At 44.4% G+C, this 14,848-nt stretch overlaps 1 protein-coding gene across 4 annotated transcripts in view; it reads right to left on the bottom strand.

Annotated features, from left to right (window-relative positions):
* The window catches only part of NUDT3 (nudix hydrolase 3), a 98,077-nt gene extending 88,781 nt beyond the window's left edge, over nt 1-9,296 (bottom strand). For all 4 annotated transcript variants that reach the window (XM_060111228.1, XM_060111229.1, XM_060111230.1 and 1 more), the window contains exon 1: nt 8,918-9,296. In XM_060111228.1, the coding sequence (XP_059967211.1) occupies nt 8,918-9,016 (99 nt within the window). In that variant the 5' untranslated portion in view covers nt 9,017-9,296. The remainder of the gene's footprint in view (nt 1-8,917) is intronic.
* Nucleotides 9,297-14,848: the final 5,552 nt, after the last annotated feature.

The raw sequence follows: 14,848 nt of genomic DNA, 5'->3' as shown, positions 1-14,848 counted from the left end.
CCACAGAGGCTTCATTACATAGGCATGATCAATCATTAACTCCATTTTCAGCTTATCTCCCTTCTCAAGAGAACGGGGGGCAGGGCTGAAAATTCCAAGCTTCTAATCATGGCTTGGTCTTTCCAGTGACCAGTCCTCATCCAGGAGCCATCCAGGTGCCCACCCAGAGTTGCCTCGTCAGAACAAAAGACACTCCTATCACCCAGGAAATTACAAGAGTTTCAGGAGCCCTGTGTCAGGAACAGAGGTCAAAGACCAATATTAGAATAAGAGGCACTCCTAGTGTTCTTGTCACTTAGGAAATTACAAGCGTTTAAGGAGCTCTATGCCAGGAACCGGGGACAGAGATCAATATATATTTTCTATTATCTCACAGCCTGTCTCAAGAAGAGCTGAAAAGCCACAATTCCACTCAGAATTCTACCTGCTCCCCATTCCACAGCTGGGGACAAAGGCACATGGCTAAAGCGAACAGCATCCTATCATATTTAGGCTCATACATTACCTTGAGAAGGAAGGTACTATGGCTTAATCAACTCTGAGTAGTCTAAACAATGGGAGTTCAGAAATCAGCAAAACCAGTCTGACTCGGACGACTGCTGAGCTGCTTTTCAGGAGCTTGAAGGCAACTAGCTTCCCCGTGACAGCACTCTCCTAACACGTGACAGCCCACTGCTAACACATCCCCAGCCTCGCAAGAACTGAACCTACACACACACACACACACACACACACAAAACCACTCCATTCCCAGCAGTTCCCCACTCTAGAAGAATCCCTGGCATTTAAGGTAACCAAACCCTCAATAAAACTAGGTAAGTGTTGAAAAGTCAAACATACTCGAGTGGCCTGGGTTCAAATACATTTCTAGGAAAAATTGGCAAGCCTTTGTTCTATTAAACAAAAAATGTCCTCCAACCTTTTATTAGCAATACACTGCAGTACTAACTTTTATAAGCTAACTACCTGACTTGTGTGCAACAGCCTGCTACACACACACACACACACACACACACACACACACACACACACACACAACCTCTGAAAGAAGAACTGAGGGTGAGAAACGGGGTGGCTAGAGAAGACCGGTGGGAAGATTTACCTTTCACTCCATATCCTTTGTACCTTTTGAATTTTGTAGTGTGTTCCTATATATTACCTATTCAAGATGGTCTTTCTCAGGCTTCCCTGGTGGCGCAGTGGTTGAGAGTCCGCCTGCCGATGCAGGGGACACGGGTTCGTGCCCGGGTCCGGGAAGATGCCACATGCCACGGAGCGGCTGGGCCCGTGAGCCATGGCCGCTGAGCCTGCGCGTCCGGAGCCTGTGCTCCGCAACAGGAGAGGCCACAACAGTGAGAGGCCCACGTACCGCCAAAAAAAAAAAAAAAAAAAGATAGTCTTTCTGAGTAAACTACCCGAAAAAGAGTGTAAAGAAACTTTAGGGTCTCTACTTCGGGTCCTTTCAGACTTATCTCTTGAAAAGATTACAGTACTTTATTTTATCTCCACCTGGACATTACTTAAATACAGCTTTTTCTCATAAACTCTTTTACCATCCTATTCACTTTACACCTCATATTCAAAGGAAGGAAGGTGGTTTCACGGGATGTTACTGGTTTGTTTGCTGGCTGGCTTTGCAGGACGGGGTAAAGGAGAGCCAGGAAAACTGGAAAGGTGACAAGGCCCCACAGGATCTGGTTCCCTCCCACCTCTCTAACATCTCCAGCTATACTGGCTGGCTTCCAGTTCTTCCTCCTTCCCAAGCTCATTCTCCACTTGGGGCCTCTGTAATTGCTCTTCCCTCTACCTTGCCTTTCAGAGACCACCCAATCAAAATTTGCCAACTCCCCCCCACCCCAATCTCAGTCACATCCTACACTTACTTTCTGCTCAGCACCCACCACTGCCTAAAATCATCAAGTTCACTGATATTTTTGCTCATTTACTGTCTCCTGGCATTTATATCAGATGCTTCACAAAAGCAATGACTTCCATTCCGCCTTGTTCATCACTGTGTCCCCAGAACAGTGTCAAACCTGGAAGTAGGCACTCAATAAAATTCTGTAGAACAAATGAGTAAATGAATGAATGAATATAAGAATAAACACTTTTCCCTATTCAAAGGATGAGGAAGCAAAGCCTTCAAGAAGGCTGGGAAAAACATTGTGAACACTCAAGCACCCATGTTACTTTAAGGCAGAAATTCTCAAACTGGATTCAAGAAGTTTTCTTGGGTGTTGTGAGGATTTTACTCAGAAACTCAGATGCATATGTTTTATTACTAAATTTTAAGTTTGAACTTTATTTCCAAATTCAATTCTTTATTCTTCTTTTAACCGCATAACATCTTATCTTTTTTGCCTATGATGGTTTCTTTGTTCTGTTTCACGTTAACCACCATCAATCAAATGCTTTAGACTCAGCACCCATAAACTTTACATTGTGTTTCTTTTACTCTGACCTACATAAAGAACAAAGCAATAATGACAGGAGAATTTTATGAGCATCCCTATCAACCTTCATCTTCAAATTAATTACATTAATATTAACTTTAGAATACCGATTTGACATACATTGTTGACTATGAACCACTACCAACAAGTCATTAAAACAGTATCTACTACTTGATTGTAGTCTGTTGATGCATTTATTTACTTATTAATAAAAGGTTCCAGGCTATGAGCAAAATGAAAATCCTTTTCCCTCAGGTACTGCACCACTAGGGTTGGGGATCAGTACATTATATCAATTAGCCAACACAAATCCTGTGAGATGGCACAGACCCTCAAGTTCAGCATCTGAAAGAAATCCTATATGTCCTATGATGGGACGATCCAATAAGATTCTGAAAGTATTTACAACCGAATACACACATACTTTCGATAGGCTGATACTCAAGATTATCAGACACCCTGTCACTAAGACTGGAAATAAGAAAAGAACTGGGAGACTTCTCTGAAACCTATATACCAACACATTATTGGTAGACACTAGCATTCGGTATATTTTGGTTATTTTCAGCTCCTCCACTAGACTGCAAGCTTCTTGAAAGTAGGGACTATGTGTTCATTCACTCATTCACACAGTCAACAAATAATACTGAGCATCTACTACTGTTCTAAGCACTGAGGACACGGAAGTGAATAAAACAGACAAAAGAGACAAAAATTCCTATCCTCGGGGACTAGCTTGCATTCACTTGAGAGGAAACAGACAATATATAGGTGAATACATAGCATGTCTTGACGGCGACAGGTGCTGCCAAGAAAAAAAAGCATAAGAGATGCACAATGGACTGGTGTTATCTTATACATGGTGATCATTAAAGACCTGTCTGATAAGGTGAAAATTAAACAAAGACCTCAAGTGAAGGAGCGAGCCATGCAGATAATATGGGGGAGAAACAGCACAGAAGCCAGTGGGCTGGAAGAGAGGGATGAGTAAGAGGGAGAGTGGGGAGAGATGAGGTCAGAGCTATGGCAGGGGACCAGACCATCCAGAGTGCTGAGGATCATGGTTAAGACTTTGGATTTACTGAGACAGAACACCACTGGAGCAGAGGAGTGACAGGACCTGACTTCTGTGTCAGAAGAATCACTCCACCAGCTGCAGCAGTGAAGACGAGAGGGTAAGGGCAGAAGCAGGGAGACAAGTTAGGAAGACAAAGCAATAATCCAGGCAAGAGGCAATAATGGGTTAGGCTAAAATAGTACAGTGGAGGGACTTCCCTGGCGGTCCAGTGGTTAGGACGCCACGCTTCCACTGCAGGCGGCACGGGTTCCATCCCTGGTTGGGGAACTAAGACCCCGGAAGCCATGCAGCCAAAAAAGAAAAAAAAGTGTGCTGAAGGAATGAATAAACAAATGCATTCTTGAACAAGGGCCCTTCCTTTTTGTACTATTTTATGAAGAAGAATATAGACTGCTTCACACCCAGTATATACATAACACTCTGTTTATTGAGAAATGAGAATCACCCACACCCAAAAGCAACAGATTAGGGCAAGGAGTGGAAAAGAAGAATGAAGACTGCAGTACAATTTCAGACCAGAATTCACATCTTGGGAAGTAGGCAGAAAAGGAGGTAATGGGAAAAACATCTGACTAACCTGTATTTATTAGGCAGACACAAGGGAAAGGGTGTATGTGTGTGTGTGTGTGTGTGTGTGCACGTGCACACGCACGCACACAAAGCCTCAGAAAAGATTTAGAGAAATGAGGATCAGAAATGTCCAGTCAGATGACTGGATCCATGCACACATGGTGATCCTAGAACAATGTAATACTGTACACGACCAAGATATGCTGAAAAATGACTCCCCAACCAGCCTGGGATCGACTAGAAACCCTTCATCATGGTTTTCGCCCCTGGGATTGCCACCTGAGCCTTACTCCCCACTCTAGAGCCTGGGGGAAGGTATAGGCGGCAGGGACGTCCTTCCATCTGCTCCTCTGGGGCATTTTTACTGACACTCAGGCCACCAGAGACTCCACTCACTGAGGAGCTTCGATGTCAATCATCTTCTCATCCAACCTAGTGAGCTCAAGGATCTGAGAAAATGAGAACCAGGAGCCCCATGCCAAGAGATGCAGGGCTCCTGATGGAAAAGCTCAACAAGCAAACCTAAGACCTTTAAGGACACTTTTGTCCTTTCCTTTTAAAAACAGTTTTAATGCACAGGGAAATCTAACTGAGATGATCCTATCAGTACTCACTTTTCTCCCTCAGTAAACACAGACCCCTCAGGAGCAACTTCAACTTTCCCAGGCACTGTGATGCCATCCAATGTATAGTCAGTATCACCAGCCTTTCTAAGAGTACTGCACATTGCTAGATACTCCAACTGTCTAAAATGCCTGTGTTACACTCCCCTACCCCCAGTCCGGAGAGGGCACAGAGAGTACAAGCAATCCCACCCCTAGTATCTCTCACTTTCTGTAAGCACGGAGGCTCCAAAGAAGGAAAGGAATGGGGGAAGAGGGAAAATTTCACTGGAAGTGCTTTAGGAAGGCCCAAGGTGAATGACATGACAAAGATGAATGTCGTATCACCCAACTTAGTTTCTATGAAGAAAAAAAAAACCTGGGACTTCCCTCGTGGCAAGTGGTTAAGACTCCACGCTCCCAATGCAGGGGGCCCGGGTTCGATACCTGGTCCAGGAACTAGATCCCACATGCATGCCACGGCTAAGAATTCACATGCCACAACTAAGGAGCCCACCTGCTGCAACTAAGACCCGACACAACCAAATAAATAAATATTTAAAAACAAAGAAAAATCTGAAAACATTCATGAAGTTATCTATGTGCAGAGTCCTTCTAGACTTTTAAAACTCCCTCCCTCTCCATCTATTTCAGTATACTATTCCATATTAATTGAGCAGCAATTTTTTTCAGTGACTTGAAATTATTCCAAAGCATTTGAAATACTTTTCACAAAACCATTCCAAAGCATTTGAAATACTTCTCACAAAACCATTCTTTTTGAACTCAAATTTCACCAGCTGACGTCATATTTAATTACACTGCATAACTACAATAACAAGTACAATGAACATAAACAGATATACGGATAAATATAACTGATTCTTTGTAAGCACATGACTGGCTGGGAGGCCACATGCTCCGGGGCCAGTCAGGCCCAGCAGCTCACAGAGTAAAAGCAAGTGTTCAGGGCACCAAGTGGTTAAAACAGAGGCTGGGCAAGAGACTGTACACAGTACATCAGGTTTAAAGCACTGTAAGAAATGTTAGTTGGACTTCCCTGATGGCACAGTGGTTAAGAACCCACCTGCCAATGCAGGGGACACGGGTTCGAGCCCTGGCCCGGGAAGATCCCACATGCTGCGGAGCAACTAAGCCCGTGCACCACAACTACTGAGCCTGCGCTCTAGAGCCCGCAAGCCACAACTACTGAAGCCTGCGTGCCTAGAGCCCGTGCTCTGCAATTAAGAGAAGCCACCGCAATGAGAAGCCCATGCACCACAATGAAGAGTAGCCCCCACTCGCCACAACTAGAGAAAGCCCGCGCGCAGCAACAGAGCCAACACAGCCAAAAATAAATAAATAAACTTATTTTTTTAAAAAAGAAAAGAAATGTTAGTTATCAGGATTGCCCCAACCTAAAGATATTAATTTATCAAAATGTGTCACCATAATTAGTAAAACGTCTAAGGAGGGGGATTTTCCTGCTGTTGATGCTTGCTTATCAACAGGAAAAGCAGCCAGAGGTTTGAAGGAAAGGGAACTCATTTTCATCATGTTGTTTAGTCTGTCCCACTAGCCTCTAAGCTCCCTCACTGTCTGTCTCCTTTTAACTGTATCACAGAACCTGACACTTGGTGAGTGCTCAATAAACTTGCTCAGTAAATTTGCTGGATATGTTCACACACCCTAACCTGAATCAGTATTATAGCTGCTATCACTGCTGGCCTATAAATAAAATTTTCTGGGGCTGGAAAAATGGAATGTTAGAAGGTTTGACTCATGGTCTGTTATCTGCTAATACTTTCCATCTCTTTTTCTTTACATTGTAAGTACGTTTCCTGACACTGGTTAACTAAATTTATAAATCAGGGTCCTATTCATACTTACGTTATTGTTGTATTAATGCTAATAGTATTCTGTAACGTATTCTATCTTGATTAAAGCCATTAGTGCTCATTAAAAAATAAAATTGGGTTGAATGTCCTATTGAGTTTGAATTTCACATTCCCACAATGTGTGGCAGCTAATACTTCCAGTTTCTAGCACTACTATTGAGAACATAAAAGTTCTCCGGGAACTAACAAATTACTTCCCTTCCAACATAATTATATAATCTGAGAGTTGAATGGCACCCTAGAGATTATTTTGTGGTCCAAAATCCCTCCCAATTAAGGGAGGATAGCTACTCAACTTTTGGGGGCAGGGAGGGACGTAAATCTTTAAATCCCACATTACAGAATGCTGCACCTATACAGCATTCTGTATAGAACACACAAAAGAGCCTATACAATAGGCTCTTAATACATATTTGCTTAACTGAACAAATCTAAAATAGGTTCCATTTCATTATTTTCTTATTCTTCCTAGGCTTTAGCTGTAACATCTACTGAATCTGAACGAAAGATATGCATCAATCTTCTGCTCATTAACCAATGTTCAAAAAGAAATTCAGTAAACTCCATGATCAGTCAAATGTTTTAACACTGATGCTGCTTGTACCAGTACATAATAAAACTTTAACAGAAAATGGAAAATCAAGTCTTTATTACTTTGCTTATGATCTATAAAGGGTTTCCAACTTACCCAAAATACTCACGTGTTCTCAATTTCTAGTATGATTTTTTTAACAAAGTCTTGCATCATTCATACAAGTAAATTATACACCCTTCTACTTATAATTGGGGTGCTCACAGATTTAACCATAATGTTATAGTAAGACATGTTATTATGCTAATTAGTTTTCCCTCCAGTTAACAGCCTGTCATCTCATCTGATTTCCCATAATATGATATGACAATAAAGAGAACAAAGCCTCTGGAGCAGTAAACATCGCCAATAATTTTACTTTACTCAAGCATATATTCCAAAACAAGTACATAATTTACAGCAAGGCCCTGCGTAACAGGCTATTACAATGCATGTGTTTTGAGGACTTTTACAATATATTCTAGGACAAAAGTATACATTTCCAAATGCAGTTTCCTACTGAACGGGAACACACAAAATCTCTCAACAGCACAATTACAGTGCTTTTAACTTTTTTTTTTCAGGCAATAAATTCCCACTTCCTCCTAAATATCTTTGGACAGCAACTCTGGCAACCCATCTGTGTCTTTCATCACAACTTCTTTTCATAACTAACGGGTCAAGTTCTTTTCTCCCCATTTCAACACGATGTACTGTACTTGCAGCCCTGCCACGATAGCCCACTGCTGAATGCCGGAATACAGCATATTGAATTTCACTGTCCTTTATTGTTTCCAGTTTAACTGCCATTTTACCACCGTACACATGAGAGAAACGCGTTCCCACAGGCATCTTATGAATTTCCAAAGCAGCTATTCTGTGAGGATTTACAAAACATTTGCCTTCTCTGAATTCCCTTTATCACCACAGAAACGGCTGTGAGGAGCTGAGATTTTTTTAAGTACCCTACGCAAAAAGAAACTGATTTTAAGCATTTCTATTCTGCAAGCAAATTTAATCCTAAAGGCCTTCCTATAGGGCAGGGGAGGAATGTCAGGGCAAAGATCTTAAATACCGCTTTTGGCCTTCCCAATTAAAATGAAAAATTTTCAACACACTAAGATTATCTAATCAAATGTCCTTTCTTCTCAGGCTACAGCCTAAGGGCTACCCAGAGCAGTGTAAAATAAACAACTGGCTTTGGCTTTTGCACAACGCCCTAAATCTTCCTAAGACACCCCCACTCCGGCTCACAGACGCACATAATCCCTCGGCAAACCCCCAACCTGCCAATGAAGTGGACTCTTTCTCTGTCACAAAGGGCCGGCCCGCGCCTCGTGAACGGAGGCCTCTACACACATGTGCTGGGCTGACAAGTGCGGAGCTGCCCTTTCTGGATCCAAAGCTGCAGGCCTGGACCGAAAGCCACACGCTCTTCCCACCCACTGCCTTCTACCCGCCGCCACTCTCCCCAGTGACAGGCGGCCCGCTCCGAAGTGCCCCAGCCGCCCGCCCGGCCCGTGCCGCATGGCCACGCTCAGACCCACTTCCCCTCCGCCCACCGTCCTCTTTCCTTCCTCCTCTTCCTCGCCTCAGGAAATTCCGTCGGAACTTCATTGGGTCCGAGAGGAGCGGCCCAACCCGGGGCCCGGGCAAACCCTCTCCAGCGGCCGCGCCCCCCGCGCCTCGGCCCGAGGCGGCCACCGACCCCGGGGACCCCAGGCCCGCCCGGCCCGGCGCCTCACCTCCTCCTCACTCTCGCTACGGAAACACAGGCACGCGGCCCGCTTCTTGTAGCCATCGCCGTCATAGGTGCGGGTCTGGTTCGACTTGAGCTTCATCATCCTCCGGGCCCGGATGGGGGTGAGGTGCGGGTCGCGGGAGTCGAGGGTGGGGAGTCCGCTCCAGACGGCCGCGCGCGCGCGCGCCCCCGGCTCGGCCAAGGGAAGCAGGGAAGGGGTGCCGCTTCTCCGCTACACGGCTCCGCCGCTGGCCCGCCGCGGCCGCCTCATTTCCCCCGGCCCAGGCCCCGCGCCGTCGCCGTCACGGCTGCCGTCGCCGCTGCCGCCACGGCCGCCGCCCCCTCTGCCGCCGCCACCCCGGACGACGACTGCGTCGCCATCTTGGGCGCGCTGCGTCAAGGGCGTAAAGCCGCGCCGGCCTACCGGACGGCCACGCGCTCGCAGCGCAGGCCGCGTTCGGGAATCGTGCCCTCCCATTCCGCGCGGCGTAAACGAGCGTATGGAATGAGAGGGCCGCGCGACTGGAGGTGGCCTCTACGCCAATAGCGTAGAGGTGGGGATGGTGAGGCGCGCTGGGAGACAGCCGGGGGAAAGGGGATGCGGGTGACGGGCCGCCCAGCTCCGCTGAGGAGGGGAAGCGAGGATTTGCCCAGGGTCACGGCGCCCGGGCCTTGGCTTTGCCCATCCATCTGGGAGCGGGTGAGGGGGAAGGTCTAGAGGTAAAGGTGGGATGCAGTTAAACGCAACGGAGAGCGCAACCTGAGATGCCTGGATTAAGCACTGCAGGGAAACGGGGCGGGGGGCGCGGCGCATTGATATCCAGAAGCTCTGGACGTCTTATGGGCTGAGGCATGTAGTACATTGAAAGAACAGATGTTTATTCTGCATTCCTTTATTGGTGCAAAAAAGTAAATGCTTCCTTTTCAGGTATACAGGAGGGCCAGGAAAGAGAGAGAGTATGTGTGTGTGTACGTGTGTGTATGTGTACACACAATGCAAATCATAAGGCATCATCATTTTGGGCAGTAAAGGAGGAGGATATATTGTGGTGTCAAACAGATTCTCCAGGGAAGGATATACATACAGCCAGATGCCCTCCAGCAAGGAAAAGGGAGTATTACTTGTGAAAGTTCTCAGCAGCCCAGACCAAACCTAGGTACCATGCCGATGCCCTGGACGTGCTGAAAATCATGTGCAGGATTTGTCTGTGAATTGCTTATTACCCTTTTTTGAATTTGCTTATATTTAGCATTGTCAGAAAAGATGAGGATTTGAAACCAAACAAACCTAGGTTAGAATCTCATTTACATAATTTATTTACCCCTGTAAGATAGAGATAATAAACTCATGTGGCACCTGGCACATAGTACTCACTCGATACATTGTAACTACAGGCATACCTCAATTTATTGTGCTTTGCTTTGTTTTTTACAAATTGAAGGTCTGTGGCAACCCTGCACTGAGCAACTTTTATCCAATTGCAATTTTTCCAACAGTATTTGCTCACTTCTTGTCTCTGTGTCACATTTTAGTAATTCTTGAAATATTTCAAACTTTTTCATTATCCTATGAGCAGTGATCTTTGAAGTTACTACCACAACTTGCTGAAGGCTCAGAAGATGGTTAGCATTTCTTAGTAATGAAGTACTTTAAAATTAAGATATATACATTTTTTTAGACATAATGCTATCGCACACTTAATAGATTACAGTATAGTATAAACATATGCCATAGGAAACCAAAAATTCCTGTGACCTGCTTTATTGCAATATTTGCTTTATTGCATGGTCTGGAACTGAACCAGCCATATCTTCAAGGTATGCCTGTAATGTTATTGACATTTCACTAAGCCCTTGACACATAAGATATGGAATTTCAGTTAGTTTTAGTCAATCTTCATGCGACAGAATTCCCAAAATCTTGGTCATTTTGCTTGTCTTTCTAGCCTTCTCCTCTGCCATATGTCTCTAATTTAAAAAAAAGAAAGATAAAGCCAAAAGTTCTGATCGTAGAAATACTTTAATATGCCCACTGTCAAAAATTTGAAAAAAAACATAGTATTTTTATTTTATTTATTTTTGGCTGCACTGGGTTTCTGTTACTGCGCGTGGGCTTTCTCTAGTTGCGGAAAGCAGGGGCTACTCTTTGTTGCAGTGTGCAGGCTTCTCATTGCGGTGGCTTCTCATGTTGTGGAGCACAGGCTCTAGGCGCGGAGGCTTCAGTAGTTGTGGCTCATGGGATCTAGAGCGCAGGCTCAGTAGTTGTGGCGCACAGGCTTAGTTGCTCCGTGGCACGTGGGATCTTCCCGGACCAGGGATCAAACCCATGTCCCCTGAATTGGCAGGCGGATTCTTAACCACTGCACCACCAGGGAAGTCCCCATAGTATTTTTTTAATTAAAAAAAACTAACTTATGGGGGGGGGATGTGAGGGGAATGACACTTGACTTAAAAAAAAAAACCCTAAATTATGGATATCTTTGAGCACATTCTGTAGAGATTTGTATCCTGCTTTTTTTTCTGGTCTTTTCCACGTCATTAAGGATTTTTTTTTAAATACCATTTCTAATTACTACCCAATAGTCCATCATAGGGATGAACCATCAATTTTACCATTTCCCTGCTGTTAGAAGCTTAGGTTGTATCCTCTGTTTCATTAGAACAGCAACAAACATCCCTGTACATAACTTCTTGTCTCTGACTCAGATAGTTCCTCAAGATAATTTCCCAGAGGCGGATAAGGGGGGTAGGAACACACTTATGGCTCTTGCTGCTTTTCGTCAAAGGCTTCCCAGAAAAGTTGTATGAGTACAATTACACCAGTGGCTAGAGAGCTACACCATACCGTCTGCCACTTTCATAAGGTAGAGAGCAGAATTGCACATGGCATTCCAGGCTTCAGCACACCAGAGTAAAGATAATAAGCAAGTTAAACTGTCACATCTTTGAAGGCAAGCACTGTGTCTCATTTACCTGGATATCTCCACCTCCTAGCACAGGGCTTTGTCCAAAATAAGAGCTCAGTAAATGTTGATTGACTAGATGGATGGAGGTCTTCTGTTGGTTTCTAATTCCTTCTCCACCTTTTGTGGGCCTCTTTAGTTGCAAGAACTCACTAGATCGCTCCCAGATCCCTTGCCTTAATAGTAATAATTAATTTTTCTTCATTCAGGAAACATTAACCAGGACTTCCCTGGTGGTGCAGTGGTTAAGAATCCTCCTGCCAATGCAGGGGACACAGGTTCGAGCCCTGGTCCAGGAAGGTTCCACACGCTGTGGAGCAACTAAGCCTGTGTGCCACAACTACTGAGCCCTCACGCCACACTACTGAAGCCTGCGCACCTAGAGTCCGTGCTCTGCAACAAGAGAAGCCATTGCAATGAGAAACTTGCGCACCGCAACTTAGACCCAACGCAGCCAAAAATAAAATAAATTAAAATAAATAAATTTTTAAAAAAAGGAAACATTAACCAAAGAATTGCACCCTTTCCTGGAAGATAATGGGTAAATACTAGATTTAAATTCATAAAATAATTGTACTTATTAACATTATTCCAGTTAAATTCTTCTCTGAAAGTCCTATAAGAAAAAATTAATATGTAAAATGTTGCCTGTTTCCCTATGACCATAGTAAAGAGTAAGATAACTCTTCAGGTGCCTAAGCCAGAAAGCTGGGAATCAATGTATCTCCTACCTTCCATCCCATTGATAATAAACTCCAATGCTTCTGCCTTCTGGACATCCTCAACCCCTTCCCTCTTTGCCCTCTGCCATTACTTCATTAGGACTCTCCCTCTTGCTTAAACAGTGTTCTTCTTGGCTCCCATCCAGCCCTGTTCAGCCCCATTCACCCACTGCAGCAAGAGGAATCCTTCCCAAATGAAGATCTGAGTAAGTCATGGCCTTGATTAAACACCTACATTTGCAGGTCGCGCAGTGCGGCCAAAAAATAAACAAATAAAATAAGGAAAAAAAAGTCTATTTTGGGGAATTCCTTGGTGGTCCAGTGGTTAGGATTCCACGCTTCCACTGCAGGGGACACAGGTTCTATCCCTGGTCGGGGAACTAAGATCCCTCAAGCCATGTGGCAAGGCCAAAAACAAACAAACAAACAAAAAAGGAAACACCTACAGTTGCTCCTCAGTGATTTGAAGAAGGTAAAATCCAAATTCTACCAGGAAATACAATACCCTGCCAAGAGCTGGCCCCTGCCGACCTTACTCTATAGTCATTCTGAACTACCTGTGGTTTCTTTTTTTTGAACTAACTATGGTTTCTTGAACCTCCAGACAGCCTTGCAAGTCTTTGAACATGCTTCCTTGCTGTCTGGAGGACTTGTCTTCCAAGACCCTCACACATTCCATTGTCCCTCTACTCCCACCCAGAGACCAAATTATATTTATTTATATTCTTCAGAACGCAGGTTAAAAGCCCTCCTAACTGCCTTTATGCTTCCTACTGGCCTAGGTTTGTCCTGCTTTGTTACATTATTTGTCACATACTGTTGTCATTGTTTTCTTGCCAATCTCATATTTCAGATTTCTTGAAGGCAGGGTCTCTGTCTCACCTATCATTGCTTATCTTGCTCAGCAGTTATCCCAGGACCTGACACAGACACATCTCAAAAAAAAAAAAAAAAATTGTTAATGGAAGAACAGCTGTTGCCCTTCTAGAACCTGACCTTTAGTAGAGAGCTCAATCACTTGCCCCGTATGGAATGAGACTCACCTGTCTATAGGAATATCCCCTATGACACACCTAAAATCAGTCTTCTGAATGAAGATCACACAGCATTCTCCTGATTACACATTTTGGAGATCATCTGTAGCAACTTTTTAGAGCCAATCCTGGATGAAATGGCAAATAAAACACAGAAAACTGGTTTTCCCAGGTTCCTTACTCCACCCTGCTCCCTTAACATGCCTCTCACTCCTCCCGCCTCCCAGGACTACCTTGTCCATCCCATTAAGTCCCCCAGGAGCACCTTCTGCTTCTGATCTTTGCTTTTGTATTTGTTACCTTTTGCTCCCCAAAACATAGTAGCTTAAAACATGAATCATTTCTAATTTCTCATGGTTTCTATGGGGTGAGAATCCTGGAGTAGCTTGGCTGAGTGGTTCTGGTGTGGTGTCTCTCATAACGTTGCAGTCAGATGTTGGCTGGGGCTGCAGTCAACTGAAGGCGTGACTGGAGTAGGAGGATCCCCTTCTAGTTGGAAGTCCACCTTTCTGTGTGGACTTCTCCATGGGGCTGCTTGAGCATCCTCATGCCATGGTGGCTGGATTCCTCCCACAAAGAACAGTACAATATCCCAAGACTGAACTGCAATGCCTTCTATGACCTAGCCTTGAAAGTCACACTTTATCGGTTCCATAGCTTTCTACTGATCACGTTAAGTCAGCCTGACTCAATGTGGGAGGGGGTTACACAAAGGCACGAATAGCAGGATGCAAGGATCACTGGGGGCCATATGAGAAGTTACCTACCACACCTTTAATAAAAGTTGCCTGACCTGTAATTCATTCATTCATTGCCCATATGTCCCAGACAGTATACTTAACAGAGGGAAAGGAGATAATTCTTGAGAAGTGGCTACGCTTCCTTAGGTGATAATGGGTGCTAGTAGATTTAAATCAAATAAATTAATCCTAACAAATACGTCATTCTACTAAAAATGTTCAATTTTCCAAAAGTCCTGTAGGGTAAAGCTCTAATAAATATATTTCAAGTTCCACAGCAGGCCTGAGGGTAAATTTTTTAACAGAGCTAGGGAATCAAACATGCTTACTCATCCCTTCCAGGGGGCTAGTCACAAGTTTTGGCCCATGCCTCCACCTACTTTGACGTCACTACATTTACCTCTATGTGGTTCTAGCCCTTCTCACCTGACGAGGATTTTTTTCCTGTCTGCTTCAGAAATGGAATACCGTCAGAG

The sequence above is a fragment of the Mesoplodon densirostris genome, chromosome 10 (assembly GCF_025265405.1).
Source record: "Mesoplodon densirostris isolate mMesDen1 chromosome 10, mMesDen1 primary haplotype, whole genome shotgun sequence".
NCBI lineage: Eukaryota > Metazoa > Chordata > Mammalia > Artiodactyla > Ziphiidae > Mesoplodon > Mesoplodon densirostris.
The sequence above is the reverse complement of the archived record's forward strand: the minus strand, read 5'-3'. Positions and strand labels throughout refer to the sequence as shown.